This window comes from Muntiacus reevesi, chromosome 6 (assembly GCF_963930625.1).
Source record: "Muntiacus reevesi chromosome 6, mMunRee1.1, whole genome shotgun sequence".
Lineage (NCBI taxonomy): Eukaryota > Metazoa > Chordata > Mammalia > Artiodactyla > Cervidae > Muntiacus > Muntiacus reevesi.
Window position 1 is genome coordinate 87,744,174 of NC_089254.1, and position 24,963 is coordinate 87,769,136.

General features: G+C 43.0%; 1 protein-coding gene across 4 annotated transcripts; it reads left to right on the top strand.

Annotated features, from left to right (window-relative positions):
- The first annotated feature begins 1,529 nt into the window (after positions 1-1,529).
- GARIN1B (golgi associated RAB2 interactor 1B) lies at positions 1,530-23,988 on the top strand. Of its 4 annotated transcripts, none has more exons than XM_065938930.1 (8): positions 1,530-1,658; positions 5,806-6,194; positions 7,395-7,579; positions 9,095-9,347; positions 13,749-13,870; positions 17,154-17,197; positions 20,445-20,615; positions 21,537-23,988. In XM_065938930.1, the coding sequence occupies exons 2-8, from the start codon at positions 5,949-5,951 to the stop codon at positions 21,548-21,550; spliced, it is 1,035 nt and encodes a 344-aa protein (XP_065795002.1). In that variant the 5' UTR covers positions 1,530-1,658; positions 5,806-5,948; the 3' UTR covers positions 21,551-23,988. The 4 variants fall into 4 exon arrangements, with proteins under 4 accessions (XP_065795002.1, XP_065795004.1, XP_065795005.1 ...); XM_065938932.1 differs by having other exon boundaries at positions 17,160-17,197; XM_065938934.1 differs by lacking the exon at positions 5,806-6,194 and having other exon boundaries at positions 1,536-1,658.
- The last annotated feature ends 975 nt before the right edge of the window (positions 23,989-24,963 follow it).

A 24,963-nucleotide genomic window follows, 5' to 3' on the forward strand; every position in this document is an offset into this window, starting at 1 on the left:
TATGTATATCCATTCTCCCCCAAACTCCGCTCCCTTCAGGCTGCCACATAAAATTGCAGCACATCAATTTCTTAAAACTACATATGTATATATTTCTTTTTTTTTTTTTTTTTTTTTTAAATATTATTTTATTAGTTGGAGGCCAATCACTTTACAACATTTCAGTGGGTTTTGTCATACATTGACATGAATCAGCCATATAGTTACACGTATTCCCCATCCCGATCCCCCCTCCCACCTCCCTCCCCACCCGACTCCTCAGGGTCCTCCCAGTGCACCAGGCCGGAGCACCTGACTCATGTATCCCACCTGGGCTGGTGGTCCGTTTCACCATAGATAATATACATGCTGTTCTTTCAAAACATCCCACCCTCATATGTATATATTTCTATAAGGATATAATCCCTGAATTTTATTTGAGAACAGCAAAAGAGGTATTATAAAATATTTACCATGAAAAGGGAACTTGAGTCTGACACGGTTGAGGCCATCCTACTGGAATATTGACCTTCCAGATATTTTCTGGTTAACTTGATGATACTTGAACAAATAACAACTTTTAGCTTACTTTGCTATCTCCACTTTCTCCTGCTCTCTCCTCACCCTGGGGCTGCTCCCAGAGGCTCCTCTGCTCTGCTGGTCCTATACCCTCTCTTTACCCATCAAAGAAGCAAGCTCCTGACAGCGTCCCTTGCTCCCTGGTACAATCCCAGGGGGCCATTACTCCCTCCTAGGCTCCCTCCTACCCCTTCCCAGTCCCCCAGCTCCATCTTGCTGGTTCTGCCCTCACTTCAACACACTTTACATCTCCAATCTCTTCTGGACTGTCTGTCCAGGTGAGATCCTGGACTGAACTCTCTCTCCTGATGGCCTTTTAAATGTTCTTTTCTCTAGCTGGAGATGCATCCTGTTCTCATGGAATAATCTTTGTCAGTTCAGCCTGGAGATCTGAAAAATGGTGAGCCTCGCTGAGCTTTTCTGATCCATAAGGGCTTCTACTCTTGAAGATCTTCCTTATTGCTGTGTCCCCTAAGCTTATTACTCATCTCTCTGGTTATCTCTCTCCTGTTGGGGGTGGCAGATAATCTGTGAGAACACACACAATTACATTCACTTGCTTTCTTTATTATCAGGTCATACCCAGATTTTATGTTTTCCTATTCTTTGACCACCATTTAACCTCTTTCCTGGTTAGACTGTCAATAGTTAAAATTTTGCTATTAAAAAATATTATGTATTTACTGTGGGTGTCAGAGGGAGTAATTCTGTGACATGGCTTCTTTGCAGAGGTTGCTGATAATCCATCAATATCCTTCATCTTTAAATAATAAGTAATAGAACTTTCCAGTTCTACATGGACTCACATCCACTCAGCTAAAAAAATCTACATTTCTCAGCTTCCCTTGTAGCTGGGTGTGGTCATGTGACTGAATTCCAACCAATGGGATGTGAGCAAAAGTGATTATGTCATTTCCAGGTCTTGCCCTTAAAAGGAATGAGTGTACACTCCCCTTTTCTCTTCCCCTTCTCAATGGCCAGGATGCAAACATGATGGCAGGAGCTGAAGCAGTCACCTTGGAATTCAGAGATGGAAGTCACCTGTTGAGAATGGCAGAGATACTCTACCAGCTGTAGACTACACTCCTTTGGACTACTATGTAAGAGAGAATCAAAATTCTACTTAGTTTAAGTCACTGTATTTTGGGGTCTTCTGACTACCTATTTTATGCTCTAAGCTTCATGTTACTACCATCACCCAGGAGCCTGTCCTTCTTACTTATACTTATTTGTGTTTTCTTAGTTCAAGTTTTATGATTTCTGTCTTCCTTTTAAAAATTTAAACTGTTAGCTAGTAGTTCATCTAATTTTTATTTTCAAAGAATCAGCTTATGGTTTCCCTTATTCTAGTGTGCTTAGAAGTTTTAAGATTATTTTTGCTACCTTTACACTTGAATTAATTTCTAGCCATTTATGGAATTGTTGAGTCACATCCTCTCCTCCTCAACATTCTTTCTACATTGTTCCATTGTCCTATGCCATCTAAAACTGCTGAAAAGAAGTCCAAGGTCAGTCTCCTTTTATTCTTCTTGGTAGACGGTCTGCTGCTTCTGCTGGGATGTTTATAGTAGGAAGCTTTTGTTATCCCTAAGATTTAGGAACTTCACAAGAGCTATTCTGATTTCAATGGTTTCTTTACTCAATTTGGTGGACTATAGGAAATTCTGTTCATTTGCCAAGCTGAGTCTCTTTGTTTCAGAAATGGCTTTTCTTTTATGCTTGTGACTACCTTTTTAATTTCATTTGTTCCCTCTTCATCAGGACTCTAGCTGTATGTTGGATCAATATAAACATCTCACAGTTATCACTTTCTTTCTAATCATTTCACCTCTTTGTACTTCTTTTTTGTGCCTGTGTGATATTCTCACACCTGTTATCCATGGCACTGACTCACTTTTCTGTTATAGCAACTCTACTTCTTGTGGTTTCTAATGTGATTTTCAGATATTTAGTGTGTTTTTCTTCTATTTCTTTCCTTACCTTTCCAAGTCTTCTTTTCATCTAATTTTGGTATCTCTGAAATTTTGTTCCATAGGGTCTCATATTGTATTCAGTTAGAGTGATACTTTTCAAAGAATTTATTCTATTTTCTGATATCATTTTTCTTCTGATGTGTATTCTTTATATGTATTTTTCTACTGACATTCTTTGGGAGAGGAGAATAGTATCTCACGTAGATCCCATGGTAGCTCTTTACTAAGAAATAGTGACTAGTACTTGAATCCATCTGCCTTTGAGATATAACTTCTATTTCATAGGAAGTATAGTAGCTAGAGAAGCAAGCTAACACAAGGGAAAACCAGATAAATACAGAAGGGGGGGACATTCTGTAGGACACCTGACTCAATTGCTTCCACCAGCAAGTGTTCTAAAAAAGGGACTGGATGAGATTAAGCCTAACAGGTATTATGGTCCTTGACTGGATACTGATATGGAAAAACCAGCTAAGAATAACTGGAAAAAATTTTAAATGGTCTGGAAATTAAATGAGATGAGATAAAATAACTAAAACACAAAGGTAGAAAGTGTTGCCTAAACAAAACAGGTGTAAAAATGTTATAAAACCATTTTTACAGTATGATCTCATTTTAGTACACACATAGGTAGCTGTTACAGTGAGTGATGTTCTCTGGGTGGTAGGAATATGCTATTTGTTTTTAAGCTTGTCTGTATTTTCTAATATTCTACAAGTACATATACTTTTTATGTAATACAGTTTTTTTTTTTTAAATAGTGACACATATTTAAAATTGGAGAAAGGAATGGCTACTAACTCCAGTATTCTTACCTGGAGAATTCCATGGATAGAGGAGCCTGGCAGGCTATAGTCCATGAGGTCACAAAGAGTCAAACATGACTAAGCAACTAGCACTTTACTTTTTTATTTAAAATATTTACCATGAAGATAATAAAGCTTAAGCTTCAAGGTCCCTTCTCATGTGCCCTTCCAAGGTCTAGGAGGACATCCCTCTAGCAATTTTGTACTATACTTTTGTAGGATTTTAAAAGTTCATTTTTTATTTCTCTAGCATTTTTAAATTGTGATAAAAGACACATAATGAAAAGTTCACTCTTTTAACCATTTTTAGGTTTACAGTTCAGTGGTAGTACATACGTTCACATTGTTGTACAAATATCATCACCACTCATCTCCAAGGCTTGGTCATCTTTCCAAACTCAAACTCTGTACCCATTAAACAATAACTCTTGACTCACCCCTCTCTCCAGTCTTTTTATTTTTAAGAGTCTCCAAAACTGTATAAACTTTAAACTCCACAAAACCTGAGCCTAGCCTCAACTGACAACCAGATATCCTAGTCATTCTTGAGAAAGCTTTTGAAATGATACCTAACCCTGACAAGGTGGACTTTAACCTCAAACCAAAGGACAATCAACATACTCAAGGAAGCTCTCACCAAAGTGCTCATCAGTAAATGTGCAAAAGTCAGTAATTGTCGCAACATCAACAGCAGTGTATACACATAAAAACAAAACCAGTGACTGTTACTAGAATATACATTAGACAACTTTTTCCAAAAGTTACTTGTTTGTCATTCTTAAGGTCCAATTTTATTGTAAAGTTAAGCCTATTTTCTCCATTACTTAGAATTATTGGTAAATAGTATCATAACTTCCTGTAAAATTAGTCCAGAGGAGTATATAGGCATTTTATATAGTTCTATCAGCTAGTTTTAAGCCTGACTCAAAATCAAAGAAACCTTTATTTCTTTCATACTTAGAAGAACTTCAAGGTAAGAGTCCAGGACTAGTATAATTTTATGATCCTCAAGGAACTGGAGCCCCTTTATCTTGCTATGCTACCATCCTTAGCATGCCAATTCATGGCCCAGTAGGGTTGCTCAAGCTCCAGCCATCAAGTATATATTCTAGTCTGAAGGGAAAAATAAGGAGTGAAAAAGAGCATGCCCCCTTTCCATGATGATTCCTCAAAGAAATTTCATCCAACTCTTGAACTTGCATCATTTTTGCCATATAGCCTTGCTAGCTGAGAGAGAGGCCAGAAAACACAATCTTTATTCCACAAACCTGTGCCAACTAAAAACCAGACACTCTACTACTAGAGACACAATGGTCAAATATATCCAAACCATACATCTAAGCTTTACTGCAGCATGGAAGCTTTAGCTGTGAAAAGCATCAGTGTATTAATTATCATCACTTTTACTGTGTGTTGTTTCCAGGGAAATGGAAACCACAGGATGTGGTCTCTGACTCCATCCCTAGAGAATGTTACCATAGAAGACATTTCCCCAGATGGTAAACAAAGGAAAACAAAGAACGTGAGGGTAGAAGTTGTGCCCAGAGAAAGCTATCTATAGAGCCGGAGCATAATAGAAACAACCAGAGAGGGGGGTGATGGAATCAGCAAAGGAAAGCCTCGTGACCTTTCAGCCTTCTCCCTGACTTGATAATGAAATACAGAAATAAACCTCCCTGCTTGTACTTTGCATATTTTGGTTGTCATATTGGTTTTCTAAATTGATTGCATTTGACCTTGATGGGGAAATTTACCTTGGTGGTTAAGAGTCTGGAATTTTGTTCAAACTAGAATAGGATTTCTTCCTGAAATAGTGGTAGTAGTCAGTAGGAGTGGTGGTCAGTCTGCTGGGTTCTTTGCCTCTCATCTAGCTGCTCCAAGATCTGGGCTTTTTTTCCCCTCTGGATCAGGGATGAGGCAGACTCACTCTCTGAGAAGAAGCAGGCCGTGTTGATCTAGCAGAGCATCTCATTGAGATTTTCTTCCTCTCAGCTGGCACCCCCACCCAGCCAGCCTCTGGGTGAGAAACCACTTATTCCTACTGTTCTTCAGTTTGACTTCCTTAGGGAAATTAGCCCTGCAGAAGTAGCCAGCCAGTGGTAGCAAAGTATAGAGCAGGCACCTACAGTCCTGCAGCTTCTCCCAGAACCAGCAGAGGCTACTGCAGATAGACCAGGGCACGTGGGGCCCACACGGTACAGAGCTCAGGAAAGCTGTTTTAAATCAACCACCACCCTTAAAACTCTTTGGGGGTAGGTCACATTTGGAGTAAGGGAGGGGACTTTCCTCTTAACAGCGGAAGGAGCTTCCTAACAGCCTTCCTTCTCTGCTTTGTGCCTGGGTCAGCAAGTTCTAGGGGAGCTGTGTCCTCAGGCCCTGAGGGGGCTGGGGCCTGTCAGGGCACTCAGCAAGCTGTGAAAGCACTCTGGAGGAAAAGGGAGGCTCCTCTACATTTCCCTTTCCCACAGGCCTGCCCTGGTTTTTCATGATGTCATCCATTCATCATTGTGAGCTGATTGGTGGCCCCAGGCCTTGGCTGGCTGCCCAAGGCCAGGAGGGAAGAAAGAGGACCCAGGACAAACGCGCAGCAGGCCCCTGAGTATGTGCGGAAATGTCATCAGTTCCACATAGAAAGACTTGGAACAAATCGAAGAAGACAGCAAAAGTCACAAGATCCTATCCAACCTTCCCTTCCCTGAATGCCTGGGAAGAATTCAGGGGCCTCTTTCCTGTGGATGGGGAACCAAATCCTGGAGTGGGCCTGGGTGTGGAGGAGGGACTGCTCTGCCAGATGGTTCATTCTCCAGAATTCAACCTGTTTCCTGAATCAGTGGTGTTTGAAAGCAACTTTGTCCAGGTACTCTTGGGCCGCTTCGAATGGCACTCCTTGATTCCTCTAAATCTCTTCCCACAATGTGACGGAGAGTCTGTCCCCGGAACTGGAGTGGAGTGACAGCTGAGGCAAAGAGAGGAACCGAAGGCAAGGCTACCCACAGCTGACCCTGACGTTGCAGAGCCCCAGATAGGCTTTCTCCTGCAGTCACTCTGGGGAGAGAGGTCAAGGGTTCTCTGCTCTGAATGGAGGGTTTGATCTCTGAATCCCTTAGGTTACTTTAGCCTCCAGGCTGTCAGTTCAAAGCAGATGAACAAACAGGCAGTCAAACGAGATGCTATTTAGGGGTTTGGAACAGAAATGCTGATGGGTGAAAGAATAGAAGTCGGGCATCCAGAGTGATCTAGGCTCAGAGTCTGGTTACTTTTTTCTCGTCAGAAGATGTCATGGTGCAGGTGACCTGCACACCAGTTTTCTCTGTTGTAAAGGAGATGGGACTGACCTGGCTGTTCCATGAAACATGGGAAGCAAAGGCCCCAGTACAGGAGCACTCAGTGCATTTTGTTTCCTTGCCTGGGCTCTCCTTAGGCCAGATGGGACCCAGAGTAAGCAGCACTTGGGGGTTACAGGGGCAACAATGAAAAAAAAAAGATGCAGGAGATAATAAGGCCCCTTAAGAAAGTGCCAAAGGACAGGTTTTTAAAATAAAAGCCAGGAAATAGTCTGGGGAGGATTCATGGAAGTGTGACACATGTCATGGAACTCTTGTGGGCAATTGCTAATGTTGGGTTGATCAAAAAGTTCATTCAAGTTTTCCACATCAGCCTAAAAAACCCAAATGAACTTTTTGGTCAACCCACAATAGGCAAAGTAAATACTGTTACAGTTGTTTAACCAACACAGGTTTAACTGTGGTTCCAAACAAGTGATGACTTTGCCCCCACCAGTGATGGAGCCAAGTCTGAAGCCACTGGCCATGTCTGAAGGAAGCATTTTGGACTGTCACAATTTGGGGGTGGGGGTGGGGTGGTCACTGCTATCTGCATCTATTGGGCAGAGGCCATGGATGCTGCTAAACACCTTTCAGCACACAGGCGAGCCCGCTCCCCCCGAAGAATCATCCAGCCCCAAATGTGAGCAGTGCCGAGTCTGAGAAGCTCTCATATGAAACATGCTGCTGCTCCTGCCAAACGCTCAGACTGTGCCTGGGGAAATGCTTTGCAGGTCAGAAAGGGCAGGAACTGGAGAGACATCTACAAAGCCGCCAACACCATGGCCCTGGGGGTGACCTCCTCCGTGCCCTGCCTGCCTCTTCCCAACATCCTCCTCATGGCCAGTGTCAGATGGCACCACGGGCAGAACCAGACATGGAACAAGCCATCCACAGCCCCCAAGATCAACCTGAAGAGGTGAGCATCCTGAAGTCGGGTAAAGGCGGAGGCGCGTAACATGGACAGGAAGGAGGGCCAGTCTACATCCCCACTTCCCTTCTTGTTGCATTCACTGCACTGAATTCCTAGGAAGTCTCTCTATTTTGGGGCAAGGGACAAGGAAGCCAAGGGGTTGAAGCATTGGTTGGTTCTAAACCTTATGCAACTGACTAGACTCAAAAGCAATTTTTGAGTCCCAAGTTACTTGATGCATTTCAGTATTCCTACTGGCAAAGTGAACTGAATGAAGTCTTACTTGGATCTGTAATATTATGCTTGTCCAGGATGCAATGGCCCTTTTATTTATTTATTTTTTTCAGATTTCCAACTTTTTATTTTGTATGGGGGTGTAGCCGATTAACAATCTTGTGGTAGTTTCAGGTGAAGAGCAAAGTGCCTCAGCCATACATACACTTGTATGCATTCTCCCCCTATATCCTCCTCCCATCCAGGCTGGCACATAACACTGAGTATAGTTCTATGTGCTATACACTTGCTGGTTATCCATTTTGAATACAGCAGTATGCAATGGCCATTTTAGATGCTTGAGCCTCTTCAGGTAATTTGCAGGATATCTCAAGAATCTCTAGATATTCCCAGAAGCCCAAGTTAGCCTTTCATTGCTCCATGTTGCTTCAATAATAAACCTCTCTGTTAAGTTCTAAGCAGCCCCTACAGCAAGTGCATCTCAGTTCAGCTGACTAATCCCAGATCCAAAGCAAGCTCCCTGAACTTTAGTTCCTTTGGGAACAGTAATTGAGGCCTTAAGGTCAATGAATGGGACAAGCTGGACAGTGGGGCCCAGCTCCCGTTGTTCTATCAAGAAGAAAATTAAAAATCCCTATAATCCCAGCTATCTTACTCCCAGGCTGCCCCTCTCAAGCAGGAGTCAGGGAACACCAGCATAAGAATCGTGGCAGGATAGGTGGAGGTTAAAATGCAGATTCCAGGGCCCCACTCCAGATCTACTGAATATGAATCTTTGGGGGTATCTTCAGGTGTCGGCATTTTAACCAAGCTCCCCAGGTGAATCTGATCTCCCTAAAGTTTGAGAACCACTGTGCTAATCATTCACTATCCTGCTGCTGCTGCTGCTACTGCTAAGTTGCTTCAGTCGTGTCTGACTCTGTGAGACCCCATAGATGGCGGCCAACCAGGCTCCGCCATCCCTGGGATTCTCCAGGCAAGAATACTGGAGTGGGGTTGCCATTTCCTTCTCCTATGCATGAAAGTGAAAAGTGAAAGTGAAGTCACTCAGTCATGTCCGACTCTTAGTGACCCCATGGACTGCAGCCCACCAGGCTCCTCCGTCCATGGGATTTTCCAGGCAAGAGTACTGGAGTGGGTTGCCATTGCCTTCTCCGATTCACTCTCCTACCCACCCACAAAGCCTTGGTCCTAAAGGAGACAGTCTACATTTTAATGAAGACAGGGTTGGACCATGTGTGTTGTCAATGTGGGGTTGTCAATGTGTGTCTTCCCTTGAGCCTTCAGGATTCTCCCATTGAAGTTTGTGGAGCTTCAGGTCTCTGACCGCCTTCAACGTGTCTTGCGGTTGAGGACAGTCACAGAGAAGAAATACTATCTAAAACTCCACCCTGACCATCCTGAGACTGTCTTCCACTTCTGGATCCGGCTCATTCAAATTCTGCAGAAGGGCCTGTCCATCACCACCAAAGACCCCAGGATTCTTGTCACTCACTGCCTGGTACCTAAGAGTAGCTGCAGTCCCTCAGGAGACTCACAGGTAAGTGGACACTATGGCCTCCTCCAGCCAAGGCCAGAGCTGAGCTGTAGAGCTTTGGTAAGCTGATATGGACGCACCCTGGGAAGGCAATCCCTGCCTTAGGCCTTTTTTAATCACTTTATTGATTAAAATTCACCGAAGTGTACAGTTCAGCAATTTCAGTAAATGTAGAGTTCTGCAACCATCATCACAATATCTATCACTCTAAAAAATTCCCTCATGCCCATTTGCAGTCATTGTGTTCCTACTTTCTACCCTAGGCAACCACTGATCTGTCTTCAAACTCTACTCATATTTCTGAAACATTTCATATACATGGAATCCTATAATATATAGTGTCTGGCTTCTTTCACTTAGCATAAGGTTTTTCAAGTTCATTCATATCATAGCATGAGGCCAACTCTATGTTAGAGTCACAGATCATCAGTAATTTCTTCCTTTTATTGCTGAATAGTATTCCACTGCATGGATATACCACATTTTGTCTAGTCACCAGTTGGTGGACATTTGGATCATTTTTGTGCATGCGTGCTCAGTCCTGTCCAACTTTTTGAGACTCCATGGACTGCATCCCACCAGGCTCCTCTGTTCATGGAATTTTCCAGGCAAGAATACTGGAGTGGGATGCTCTTTCCTCCTCTAGGGGATCTTCCTGGCGCAGGGATTGAATCTGCATCTCCCGTATCAGCAGGAGGATTCTTTACTGCTGCACCTGGGAAACCTTTGGATTATTCCCAGTTTGGGCCTATTATGAATAATGCTGCTGTGAACATTTGTGTACAAGTTTTTATATAGATGTATGTTAGGGTTGGGGAAGGCAATGGCACCCCACTCCAGTACTCTTGCCTGGAAAATCCCATGGACGGAGGAGCCTGGTAGGTTACAGTCCATGGGGTTGCTAAGAGTCGGACATGACTAAGCGACTTCGCTTTCATTTTTCACTTTCATGCATTGGAGAAGGAAATGGCAACCTACTCCAGTGTTCTCGCCTGGAGAATCCCAGGAACGGGGGAGCCTGGTGGGTTGCTGTCCATGGGGTTGCACAGAGTCAGACACGACTGAAGTGACTTAGCAGCAGCAGCATGTTAGGGTATGTTTTCATTTGTTGTGGGTGGATTCCAAGAATTTGGAATTGCTGAGTCATATGTTAAGTTTATGTTTAAACAGGCAAACCTTTTTCCAAAATGACTGTACCATTTACATTCCCACCAGGAATGTGAGAGGGTTTTACTTTCTCCACATCTTCACCAATAATGGTATTATCTTAATTAAAGCCATTATAGGGGATATGTTGTGTTTTTAATTAGGATTTCCTGTCAAGGAACTTTTCATAGACTTGTTAACCATTTACATATCTTCTTGGTGAAATTTCTATTCAAATCTTTTGCTTATTTTTAAAATTTTTCTTTCTCATTGAGTTGTAAGAGCTCTTTGCATATTCTGGATACAAGTCCTTTATCAGAATATGACTTGTAAGTATTTTTTCCCAGTCTGCGAGTTGTTTTTTCATTTTCTTAATGATGTTTTCTAAGGAGCAAAACTGCTTCATTTTGATGAAGAGCAGTTTATCGATTTTTTAATAGATCTGACTTTTGGTGGTGTATCTAAAATTTTTGTTCAACCCAAAGTCACAAAGGTGTTATCCTGTATTTTCTTCAAGAAGTTGTATAGACTTCATTTAAAAAAAAAAATTTTTTTTTGGCCACATCACGTGGCATGTGGGATCTTAGTTCCCCAGCCAAGGATTGAATCTGAGCCCCTGCCATTTGAAACATGGAGTCTTAACCACTGGACCACCAGGGAAGTCCCTAGACTTAGCTCTTACATGTAGGTCTTTGATCCCTTTTGAGTTAATATTTTTGTATGATGTGAGGTAAGGGTACATTTTTAAGTAAATTTTTTTTGGCATGTGGATGTTATAACTGTTCTAGTACCATTTGTTAAAAGACTATCCTTCCCACATTGAATTGTCTTGGCATTGGACCATAAACATAAGGATTTATTTCTGGCTTCTCAGTTCTGTTCCATTGATCTGTTTGCCTATTCTTGTGCCAATACCACAATGTCTTGATAAATGAAGCTTTATAGTAAATTTTTTGAAACTTCTGAATTTTAATTTTTTAAATTGGGTGCTGTAAACCTTCCAATTTTGCTCTTTTTCAAATTGTTTTGGAATAGCCAATTCCAGATCCTTTGCATTTCCAAGTAAATTTTAGGATCAACTTGCCAATTTCTGTAAAACAAACAAACCTGCTGGAATTTTGATAAGGACATGTCGAATTTATACATCAATTTGGGGAAAACTGCCATCTTGACAATATTGAGTCTTTCAGTACATATGTATACAAAGTCTTTCCATTTATATCAATCTAATTTCCCTTAACAATGTTTGCAGCTTTCAGTTTATAAGTTCTGCACTTCTTTTGTTCAATATATTCCTAAGTGATTGTTGATATTATTGTGAATGGAATTGTGTTGTCTTAATTTTGTACCACTTATTGAAAGTATATAGAAATACAGTCAATTTTTGTGTACTGTTTATTAGCTGTAGTAGTTTTCATGGATTCCTTAGGATTTTCTACATATATGCATACATCCTTGTTATCTGCAAATAAACATAACTTAATTTCATTTCTCATTTGGATCCATTTATTTGTTTATTGTTTATTGAATTAGTTAGAACCTTCAGTACAATGTTTAAAACTAACAAAAGCAGACATCCTTGCCTCATTCCGGGTATTAGGGTGAAAATATCCAGTCTTTCATTAAGTATGATATTAACTCTGGGATTTTTGTAGATGCCCTTTATAAGATAGAGGAAATTCCTTTCTATTCCTTGTTTATTAAGAGTTTTTATCATGAATGGGTATTAGATTTTGCCAAATGCTTTTTCTGTCTACTAAGATGATCATATTGTTCTTTATTCTATTAATATAGTATATTGTTGTTGTTTAGTGGCTAAGTTGTGTCTAACTCTTTGCAACCCCATGGACTGTAGCCTGCCAGACTCCTCTGTCCACATCCATAGGATTTCCCAGGCAAGAATACTGGAATGGGTTGCCATTTGCTTCTCCAGGGAATCTTCCCCACCCAGGGATGGAACCCAGGTCTTCTGCACTGGCAGGCGGATTCTTTACCACTGAGCCAACAGGGAAGCCCATATATTGTATTACTTTAATTGATTTTTAGATGTTAAACCAGCCTTGTGTTCCTGCAATAAATTGTTACATTACGATGTATATGACCCTTTCTATATAGTTTGATTTGGTTTGCTAGCATTTTGTTAAAAGAGTTTTGCACCTACATTCATTAGAGATATTGGTCTGTAGTGTTCTTGTGAGAGGCTGGCTTTGGTATCAGAGTAATACTTGCCTTATTGAGTAATTTAAAAAGTGTTCCCTCCTCCTCTGTTTCTGAGTTTTTGAAGAACTGATGTTACTACTTCTTTAAATATTTGAAATAAGGGAAGCCACCTGGGCCTTTTTGCCTCAGGCCTTAGAGTCTAACGAACTGAAGCCTGACGTGAGCTACAACATAAGCTCCACAATGGCTGAGATTTTTATCTGTTTTTTTCACTGAAATTCCCCAGTGCCTGGCAAATAGTTGATATTCAGTAAATATTAATATTAAATGAACATGAGCAGCATGCACAACTAGGGGGCATCCCAGGTGGTGCAGTGGTAAAGAATCTGCCTGCCAATGTGGGAGCTGCAAGAGATATGGGTTTGATCCCTGGGTCAGGAAGATCCCCTGGAGGAGGAAATGGCAACTCGCTCCAGTATTCCTGCCGGGAAAATTCTATGGACGGAGGAGCCTGGTGGGCTACAGTTCATGGGGTCTCAAAGAGTCTAACATGACTGAGCATGTGCGCACACACACACACACACACACCCGCACAACTAGAACATCTGAGGGGTATCACAGGCAACAAGCAAAAAAGGCAATTTTACTGTAGCATAAAAAGCATCTCAGCACAGGATATTTCTTAGAGAAATGAATTTTAAAAACATTAAATTTCTACAATAGACATTTAACCCCCTCTATGTAAATATAAAACCAAGTATGGTAAGTTTTAATAAAGTTTATGTTAACAGACTGTTCAGTAACATAGTAAGGTATGTTAAGAATAGCTTACGTACACTAAATTATATTTAAAGTTTTCAATAACAATATTATTCTTTAAAAAAAAACAATATTATTCTTACGACATCAAAGGAAATTTATAACAATAGAGATCAAAACAAACAGATACAGCCTCAGAATTGCCTCAGCTGCTGGCATGGCTCTGTCTGATGGAACACTTTAGGTTCTAACACTTCAGGGTCTAGACCATGATGTTAGGAAAATGCAGAAATGCTAAGACCTTAACAACCTGGCCTTGTTTTTCTTTCCTCCATCTAGTTAGTACAGAAGAAACCCCAAGCTTCCCAGCCCAGCGAGAGCCTCATGCAGCTGATGGCCAAAGGGGAGAGTGAGGCCCTCTGTCAGATCTTTGCGGACTTGCATCAGCGCAACCTGTTCAGGTACATGACTTAAATCCAGCCAGCCTGATGTCCCCGGGTGGTCTGTCCCAGAGACCCAGAAACCAAGTAATCTGGTTAAGAGGCACAAGGAAGTACATGAAATACTGCCCTTCCATATCCAATCCAGTCTGTATTCTTGACTCAGGGAAACCTTTTCCTGGTCTCTTTCCTGATTGTCCTTCTCTACAAGCACTGTGGGCTTGACTTCAGAGGAGGATATTCATAAAAAATGAAAAGTAACTTCTTCAATATTAAGAATAAATTAGTAACACAGTGGAAAAGTAAAACCTAATTTCTAATCTAGTTCCTAGATTTCCTACTGAGAAATAATCAAGACATTGTTTAAAACATCCTCTATCACTGATTTCCTTTACCTACATACTTGGCCTCTGCTTGGACTTTATGGAGCTTCTGTGGTCACTTTTTTTTTTTTTTTTTTAATATTATTTTATTAGTTGGAGGTCAATCACTTCACAACATTTCAGTGGGTTTTGTCATACATTGACATGAATCAGCCATAGAGTTACACGTATTCCCCATCCCGATCCCCCCTCCCCCCTCCCTCTCCACCCGACTCCTCAGGGTCCTCCCAGTGCACCAGGCCCGAGCACTTGACTCATGCATCCCACCTGGGCTGGTGGTCTGTTTCCTGTGGTCACTTTTTAAGTGTTTTCTGGAAAGCTCCCTCATGTAGGCCTGTCTTCTCCATGTCTGAGGAAATGTCATTGTAGGTACAGATGACTTAGGGTTGACTCTTAGGACTGGTTGGTATTAGAGACACAAAAGCAGAGAGCACTTAGACATTAGGGTACCATGGGCAGAGAGCGAAGATCAAGTGGGAACTGGGGTCCTAGTGAACTTGACATGTGGTGTCAAAGAAAAGGGAGAACAGAAATAAATTAGTAAATGTCACCAGAAGAGAAAAACACTAGAGAAGGAGATTTTGTCATAACAGGGACCAGCAACTCAGAGACAGAATTTAAAAAAAAAAAAAAAAAAAAAGTTTTTTTTGTGTGTATGAGTGCCAGTAATAAACTGAAAATCAGGAGAGCTCAAAGGAGGCAAAGTCTCATAGTGGGTAAGTACTCACATAGCTTTGGACCCAAGTCACCGCTCTGACTATGAGCCCTTGGGCAAATTGCTTAACTCTTCTGGGCCTCAGGTTTCAGATCTGTAAAGCGGAAATTATGATAATGCCAACCTCATCCAGATAGTGTTGGTATAAAATGAACCATATGCATCAAGTGCTTGGCTGGTCCTCAGCAAATTTAGAGGCAGATAAGTTAACTCTCAATAAATATTAACTTGTATTCTAACTTGGGCTGAAAGTAGAAAAGTGATAACACAAGAAAAAGACTTATTAGTTGCCCACTGTTGAAGAATTTTTTATACTGGGGTTGTCACTCGGTATATCACACAGAGATCTGTAATGAAGAAGTTCCAGGGTGTAAGATATCATATTCTGAACAGGAGAGCTCTGGACTTAATATGGCATTTTTTTTTTTTTTTGACCATGCCACTCAGCTTTCGAGCTCTTAGCTCACTGACCAAGAGTGGAACTCCCGACTCCAGGCAGTGGAAGTGCAGAGTTCTAACCATTGAACCATCAGGGAATTCCCAGAACAAGATATTCTGAAGCAATTTTTAGATTGTCTCAAAATGTTACCTCACAGATTTTATTACTCTTAGGACAGCCTCTGTTTATACCTCATTAGCCACACCTATATTGAGTCAAAGCTGTGGTTTTTCCAGTAGTCATGTGTGGATGTGAGAGTTGGACCAGAAAGAAAGCTGAGCGCCGAAGAATTGATGCTTTCAAACTGTGGTGCTGGAGAAGGCTCTTGAGAGTCCTTTGGACTGCAAGATCAAACCAGTCAATTCTAAAGGAAATCAACCCTCAATATTCATTGGAAGAACTGCTGCTGAAGCTGAAGCTCCAATACTTTGGTCACCTGATGTGATGAATCGACTCATTGGAAAAGACCCTGATACTGGGAAAGACTGAAGGCAGGAGGAGAAGGGGTGGCAGAGGATGAGATGGTTAGATAGCATGACCGACTCAATGGACATGAATTTGAACAAAGTCCAGGAGATAGTGGAAAGCAGAGGAGCCTGGTGTGCTGCAGTCTATGGAGTTGCAAAGAGTAGGATACAACTTAGAGACTGAATAACGATAGCCACATCCGGTTGCAAAGGAGGCTGGAAAATGAAGCCTCCACTCGGCATAGCCATGGGCCCAACACAAAATTAGACGCCCTGCCTCAGCAGGAGAAGGGAAGAAGGGATACTGGGGGCCTACTGGTAATACCTGGCACAGAGAGATTTTAACATCTCTGAAACGTCAGCGAAGTTGAAGACCTGAAGGAAAAACTCACGGAAGTCAGATAAAGGATAGGGAAAGCTGTGCAGGCGAAGGGAACAAATGGGTATAAGACTGAGGCTTCGCCCTGAGTAAGAAGCTTACTGAGTCAGTGTAGAGAAAGGGACGGAATATCAGTGGGGAACTGGGGATGCTGGTAGGAGGACATATGTAGAAGTGGGCAGGGCCCAAGCCAGGCAGGGCCTGGGAAGCCATGCGAATGGATTTAAGCTTTAACTGTAATGGGAACCTTAGCAGCATTTTAAACAGGGAAGTGATGTGATCCCATTTACATTTTTAAAAGGTCAAGCTGGCTGCTGCTGTGACAGAGATTTGAAGAGAGGGAGGCTAGGTGTGGAGGGACCAGCCCGGGAGCCATGGCAACCGAGTCCAGGCTGTCATATGCAACATGGATGAGAGGGATGCGAGAAACAGGGAACATTTAATTTTTGCTTCCCTATCTCAAACAATTACTTTGTACAGACGTTTAGTTTCTTCTCTTTCATTTCCCAGCATGAAGCCCTGGAGTGATGATTTTTGTCCTCATTTAGGCAGGTTCTGGTCTGGCTGCAGTTTTAGCACATCAACAACAATATGCAACTTACAGCAAATAAAATAAATGGCTGAGATGCCAAACAGATGGAGTCATGCCCACTCTACCTCAGCAAAATCAGCATCAAGGGTTCTGCTCCCCAAACCCCTACCCCATCCTACCTCCCCCTTCTTTAGTTTTCCTTCTGGTGCTTTAATATGGGTCACATCCACCCAATATAGCCACAGCTGTCCTTTTTCATATTTATATCTGCCTCTAAAGCTTTGGTTGCATCAGGAAAAATATAACGAGAAACAAGATTTAAAACAAGAGTCTCATGCTCTATTCTTTTCCTTCTGACCTTCATTTCCTTGATCCTGAAATGACTGGAGTTCCAGGAGCAGCAAAAAGACAGAGAACAAAAAGGACAGCTCAGGTAAGGGAGGGCACAGGGTACCTGCATCTTGGAGAATTTTTCTGCTCTGCAGACATAGGAATAAAATTCCCTCCAGTCCCCCACCCCAACTTCCCTGAGCTGTCAGGATCACCATTATCCTCCTGTACCTTGGTTCTAGTTCTTCTGGCATCTGTGGTCACCATAGTCTATTTGGCACCACATCACCCCAGTTTCTTTCTTTGAAATATTCTTTACATTCTTGAGTTCATTTCCAAGCCCATAGAACCTACTCTAATCCACTTTATCATCTCTTGCCTGGGCCACTGCAGCAGTCTCCTGTTAGTTCATTCATTCATTCAAAAACACATATTGAGCACTTGGTAAGTGTCAAACTCTGTTGAAAGCTTTGGAGTCACAGTGAAGAAAAACACAGTACCCCATTCAGGCGTTTATAGTTTTTGGAGTCAAATGGGTAAGTTCCCAAATCACATAACCTCTCCTTCCAGGCAACATTCAAAGCTCAAGACTGGGGTGCTCCTGTCTTGAGGGCACAAAGGCAGAGCTCCCTCACTCCTTCCGGGAAGCTGTCCCGGAAGACCTGGGGTCTGTGCTGAGTCACAGAGGATGAGTACAAGTGGGCTGGCCGAGGCAGATGAGGCAGGGATCCTAGAAAGAGACACAGAGTCTGTGTGAGACAGCATGACACATTCTGGAAACAGCAGCCAGTTCCCTATGTATTTTCAGGTTCTAGTTTACCTCAAATCCACTCATTTTGGCATGGCTGATCCTGCATGAACTTTCCATCTTACCCATCTCACCTGATTACTCTCTCCTCCTTAATAGGGAGCTCTTTGCCTCCTTTTCTCCAGCTCAAATCTTCTGCTTTGGTCAAACCTCAGCTATCCTTCACCATGACTTATTCATCCTCTTCCTGACACCACTCTAAATCCTGCCTAATCATACAGATACACTCACAACTGGGGATTCCCCGGTGACTCAGTGTTAAGAATCTGCAATGCAGGAGACACGGGTTCAATCCCTGGGTCAGGAAGGTCCCCTAGAGAAAGAAATGGCAACCCACTCCAGTATTCTTGCCTGGAGAATTCCATGGACAGAGGAGCCTGAAGGGCTACAGTCCATGGGGTCACAAAGAATCAGACACAACTTAGAGACTAAACGACGACACTCACAACACCTTCCTGTCCAGGCACATCTTGCCTTGCTCATAACCTCTCTTTTATAACATAAGTTCCCTAATTGTTTCATAGGTTTAAGCCTTATTTCTTCAACCAATACTAAATTTTTTTTGTGTGCCTCTGAATTCCTACAGTGGGAAGCACAGGTCTGAGAATGTAATAGGAGCTCAATAAATATTCATGTACCACCTCCCTAAGAAATCATTCCTCCAAATCAGCTCATAAGGCAGCCAGAATATCATGTTATATTTAGAAATTTGGAGGAGTATGTAGATCCTAGAGGAGCTGTGCCAACTTTTATCCAAACCAGGGACTCAAACTCAAACATCTGCAGGTGTTATAAAGAAGTAAAGAGTCTATGTGTCATATATATAAAAAATGGCTAATTTTTCTCCCATCCCTGTTATTCATAAAACAACAGCTGGGCTGACACAGTTTAGCACTGAAGAGACAGTACTGAGTGATGGGGACTGTGGCAATGAAAAAGTGAATGTTTCAAAGTTTCATTAATGGCTGCCATGCTGCAACACAGGCCTGGCATTGCCAGATAATCTGATTTTTCCAGAAAAAACAAAAATCTGAATTTTTGTATCACATACACCCCCACCCCACCCCACCCCCCACTTCATAAAAATCTAAAGTGTGAAAGGGATAGTTGTTCAGTCGTGTCTGATTCTTTGTGAACCCACGGACTGTAGCCCTCCAGGCTCCTCGGTTCTTGGAATTCTCCAGGCAAGACTACTGCACTGGGTTCCTACCATTCCCTTTTCCAGGGGATTCTCCCAACCCAGAGACTGAACCCGAGTCTCCCGCATCACAGGCCAATCCTTTACCCTCTGAGCCACCAGGGAAGCCCAACAAAGTACCGCATAGGCCAAAACTTGGTGGGCAAACAAAAGGTACCTGCATACCAAAGTGAGCCTGGAGGCTGCCAGTTCTCAGCTCCTGTTCTCTATGGTAAGCAGAGGTGACTGCTGGCCCACATTTTTCTGCAAGTCTAGGATTGCTTTCTCATATTATGTGACTGCTAATAACAGTGGTGAGTCATTAATGTTTTTACACATACATTCAAACACACACACATGTACATACTCTCAAAACATATCCCATGAGATTAGTGTTGAAGAAGGCAGAGCTAGAGAATATTTCAAACTTATTTTAGGACTTGAGAGAACAGCTAGAATTTCAGAGTCACAGGACATCTGTGTCACGGGAACTGTTGCTCCTGAGATGTCCCTAGGCTGATTGCAATTAATGATCCTGGGATGTCCTTAGGACCCTGTTCTTTCCTTGGACCTGAAGAAACCCCTCTTTTCTCTTTGGGCCAAGTAGCGTACACTTTCAGTTTGGAAGGATGCTCACACCCCAGCCTCTTAAAACTTTTGGATGATGAGAGGGAGAGAGAGAGGGAGCTACATTTGGAAAAGCCAGCGTCCCCAAGTCTACCTGTGTTGTTGAACATGTCACTTCCCCATTTGTGGGTGATGTGATCTATATGGTCCTTCCCAAACTTTAATGTGCAAGTGCCCCTCTAGGGGTCATGTTAACATGCAGATTCTGATTCAGAGCATCCGGGCAGACCTGAGACTGCATTTCTCACATGCTCTGGGTGATGCCAAAGCTGCTGGGCTGTGAGCCACTCTTAAGCAGGCTCTGGCTTCAGGCCATCTGGGTTCAAGGGCACTGCCTGTTCAGCTGGCTGAATCTCCTGGGGAAATTCACTCAGTTAACCTCTCCAAGCCATGTTGGTTGCCTCGTTTTATGGGTAATGCCTGTTGACATGATGTAGTGGTAAAAACACAGGCTTTGTTGCCTGGCTATCTGGTTTGGGATTCTGGCCTTGCCTCCTCACGATGTGACCATGGGTAAGTGACTTCACCTTGCTGGGCCCCAAAATCCGCATACATCAAATGGGGACTATGGCAGCACTGACCTCTCGGAGGTTGTTGTGAGGGTTAAAAGAGCATTAATGCATGTAATTGTTTGGAACAGTGCCTGGCCAATAATAAGTACTTCACAAATGTTAGCTGGAACCTGTGAGTGTGCTCTGTGAATTAAAGTACAAACAACTGCATTCCTTTCTGACCTAGGAAAAAAAACCTCTCTGAATGAAGACTCCATCCCTTGCACCCGTGACCTCAGTTGGAGGGATTCGTTCACCTATGGAGAGTGGGAAAGAGAGAACCCCTCTGGGCCGCAGTCCCTCTCACTCCTCAGCACTCTGGCAGCCTCTACTGGGCCCCAGCTGGCCCCACTTATAGGTACGGTGACGGCATTCATCCACTGCCTTCCTGGGACAGGCCTGGGTTCAGGTTCTAGGGTCTTGGGAATTATTCCAGGAGGCTGTGGTTTGGGAGTGGGGGACTAGCCACAGCTACCTCAACCCTCCTTGTTCTTGCCCTGTCCTTCTCTACCTCCAACCGGGCTGAGTGAAACCCTGAGTGGCACCTCCAGAGCTACCAGAGGCCCCTGGGCATTCCTGCAAGTGGCTCAAAAGAGACAGATACTGGGAGGACACAGCTGTCACTAGAGCCACGTCCTTCGTACTGTGCGGGAAGCATGACGGCGAGGGAGGAGCTCCTTTTCCTTCTCTGGCCTCCACGGGAGTCCCAACCTTCTGCTGTGTAGAGTGGGAAGGAGGAAGTCCATGAGGAGTCAAAGTGAAAGTCGCTCTGTCGCCTCTGACTCTTTATGAGGCCACTGGGCTCCTCTGTCCATGGGATTCTCCAGGCAAGAATACTGGAGTGGGTAGCTGATCCCTTCTCCAGGAGATCTTCTTGAGCCAGGGATCGAACCCGAGTCTCCTGCATGGCAGGCAGATTCTTTACCATCTGAGGCACCAGGGAAGTCCGGGAGGGATGAGGTGTGGGGATCAAATTTCTCTGAGGCCCAGCCCTTATCTTTCCATGCACCAAGGCTCATCCGTCCATCCATGTATTCATTTAACATTCATTAAGTTATTTCCTGTGTGCCTCTGTCTGACCAGAGAGAGATCCTTAAAGAAGGTACAGTGGTTTATGTTTTCTAGAGTAAAATATAATCAATAAGCCACTAACTCTTATAAGTTACCTGTTATCAATAGTTGACAATTTAAAAAACTAACAGAAGTATCTAGGTGCCTATAGAAGAGCTCATAAGGCAAGCTATATCTTATTGAAAGTTTTTCTCTCCTATACTCACAGGAAATTCTATTTGAGCCACCCTTTCACAGTAGAGAGAATCATACGACCCTTGCCAATACCACTCTGCAGCATTCAGCTTTCTGTGGGATACTGTCCTTATGGAGGGGAGGAGAAAAGCTGCACCTAAGGAAAAACTAGAATCATCTCACGCTGACAGCATAGCCTTTCCCTGGAGAATCGCTTGGGAGCATGGCTCCCAGACAAGAAGCATTATTCCAGCATTATTCTGGTCCGTAACTTTGCATCCTCACCACCACACCTCCCCTCCCCTCCAGCACAAGAACATATGCTTGCAGAAGGACCAGGATCGAGAGAGAGAGAGAGAAGGAAGGAAAAAGAACCAGAACCAGAAAAGAAGTGGAAGAGAACAAAACGGGGCTGAAGAGGAAGGTGGAGGGCAGAAATCAGGGAAGAGGGGAGATGCAGAAAAGTGGTAACAGAAGGAAACAGAAAAGAGGACAAGAGAAGCACACGAGAGATGCCTCGCCAAGCTTCTATTTATCTAATTTAAAACGTCAAAGTAAGGCCATATACCAAAAGAGACATGTGTTTTCCTCTCTGCTCAGACTCCTCTGGACAAGGATACGGGGACAGAAATGAATTATAGCCAAAGGCCTCTCCTTAAATGTTCCTTTTTGCCAATTTTTCTCCTTAGTCCCTCTGTTTTTATTCAAGCCTTAGACCTTCTTCCTTAGTGCATTTCCTGACTTGGACCTGCTAGCCTGGCCCTGCTGTTCCAAATGGTGGTTTGGGTCTGAGGCTACACAAGTTTCCTGCGGGAGGTTGTAAGACAAGGTGCGTGTGGTAGGGGGAGTTTCTCTTTCTGAGTTTCAGAAATAAGGCTTTCTATTGTCTCAGCCCTACAAACACTGGCTCAATTTCTTTCGCATACCATACCCCCTTGAAATAGAGTATCTTGTTAGTACTTATTAGATATTCCAAAGAGAGGAGACACAGGCTCAAGCTACAGGTAAATCAGAAGTTCCAGGCTCAAAGTATAGGTAAAATCAAGGGTTCACAAATTAAAAATGAAGACAGTCACTAAAGTGGGTCTGCTAGAGACACCATGGACTGGTCTCTATTTAAAATGCACAATATTGCACATTCAATAAAAGCCAGACAATGAGTATTTCAGAAAAGGTACCCAACCTTCCAGTTGGAAAGCTTTTCTGGACATCTTGCTTTAATTTAGGCTATCCTAGGGGAGGGTATTTTTCTTCACTGAAGTGGTTTTCAGACTGAAATGGTTGGAGGGCTAAAAAGTAAGTTCCTCAATCATCATTGCTCTTGCCAAGGAGGAGTTATGTCCTAATTCTTGGTGATTTCAATATCCACATAGATGACCCTTCCCATACCCTAGTCGCTCTCCTTGTCCTTCGCCCTCCTCAGCCACTGACACCCCTCCCCAATTTACCCTAGAGTTTGCCATTAATAACTGCACCCCACCACATCATTTTTATTCTCCAACTATATACCATCTCCTATCTTTCCCTGAGTCCAATAATCCTTCGACCCTACCAATCCTGCAATTTCTTGCTCCTTCTGGGTTTTCATTATCCCTTCCTGTCCTCACATCTTCATTCCCTCCCCCTCCCCATCCTGAATATCATCACTCTCTTGCAAGTACCCTCAGCGTCCTTGTACCTCTCCCACTTTATTAACTGACCAGGTCGAACTGTCGACCAACCGCACCATGACACTAAACTTTTTTTTGGTTGCACTAGGTCTTAGTTGCAGTAGCTGGGATCTTGGATCTTAGTTGAGGCATGCAGGATCTTTAGTTTTCAGCATTCAGACTCTTAGTTACAGGATCTAGTTCTCTAACAAGGGGTCGAACCCAGGGCCCCTGCATTAGGATCATGGAGTCTTAGCCATTGGACCACTAGGGAGGTCCCCACGCCACTAAACTTGCCTGGAGAAAAACCACATGACATACTATCCAGTTTCACCTCAACATTATCTTAGTTCTCAAGAGGGTCCTTAATATTGCCTGGAGCTCATACTATGTTCCCCTCATCTGCTCTCTATGCTGAATGGCTATTCCACATCTTCTCCTTCTTTGGGTGGGAGGCTCCCCCAGTGCCTCCTGATGACCCAGCTTCCTATTTCACTGGGAACATAGTAGCAACTGAAAGAGAACTACAAGTTCTCATGACCACCCCTACCACTCACCTAGAACCAGACCAGTAGATCGAGATTCTCTCCTTGTTAATATAAAAGAACTGCCTAGCTCTAAGGAAAGTCCAAATCTTCCCCTTTTGTACTGGGTCCCCTCCCACCTCACCTACTCAAGGACATTGCTCCAACAACTCTCCCTTCTCCCTTCATCATCAGTTTGATTCCCTCTCTTAGAGGCTTCCCATCAGTAACAAACACGCTGGTATTTTTCCTTAATATAACTGCTATTTCTTCCATTAAAAAATATGAAAAAAATAAAACAAAACAAAACCTCTCTTGGGCTCTCTGCCCACTCTGTTCCCCTTTAATAAACTCCCTAAAAGGGTTTCCAATGTCTTGCTTCCCATTTTCTCTTGAACACTTCCACTAAACACCAAACCTGATCTTCACATTGCTAATGCCAATGGTCAATGAGTCCTCACCCCTCTGTTAGCATGTAACATATGTGATTTCTCCTGGAAGCACTTCCTTCACTTGGCTTCTAGAACATTATTCTCTCCTCTTTCACTGGCTTTTCTTCTCAGTTTCCTTTGCTAATTCATTCTCATCAACACCCCTCCACCACCACCATCACCACCATCTCCAAACACTAGAAATTTCCAGGACTGAGTCTTGGGTCTCTTCTAATCAAACCTCATGGTTCATACCACACATAAACCAGTTACTCCTAAATGTATCTCTCTAGTCCAGAACACTGATCACCAACTGCCTACTCAACAACTCCATTCGAATTTCTAATAGGCATCTCAACATGTCCAAAAAAAAAAAAATCTCTCAATACTGACTTGCTCCCCACAAGGTCTTTTCTATCCTTGACTTCTATCCAAGACTTGCTCCCCACAAGGTCTTTTCTATCCTTGTAAATGGAAGCTCCATATTTCTACTTACTCAAACTTTGGAGTCATCCTTGACTCCTCTTTCTCTCCATCTCATTTCCAACCCATCAGGAAACACCTTTAAATTGCTTTCAAAATATACACACAATCTGACACTTCTCAGAATTTCTACTGTTATCACCCTGGACCAAGCCATCATCATCTGTATTGTTGTAAAAGTCACCTAAATGAGTGGCTTGTTTCTAATTTTACCCTTTTCAATTTCATGTGACCCCCTTTTTTTAAAGGTTGGCTTGATTTTTTTTTTTCTTCTATTGATGGTAACCTACTTTTCCATGACTCAGATGGTAAAGAATCCACCTGAAATACAAGAGACCCTGGTTCGATCCCTGGATCAGGGAGATCCCCTGGAG

Coding starts and splice junctions, on each gene's coding strand:
- GARIN1B (XM_065938930.1), top strand. CDS start 5,949: ATGTCATCAGTTCCACATAGAAAGACTTGGAACAAATCGAAGAAGACA. Junction 9,348..13,748: donor GTCCCTCAGGAGACTCACAG/GTAAGTGGACAC, acceptor TCCTCCATCTAG/TTAGTACAGAAGAAACCCCA. Junction 13,871..17,153: donor CATCAGCGCAACCTGTTCAG/GTACATGACTTA, acceptor AAATGACTGGAG/TTCCAGGAGCAGCAAAAAGA.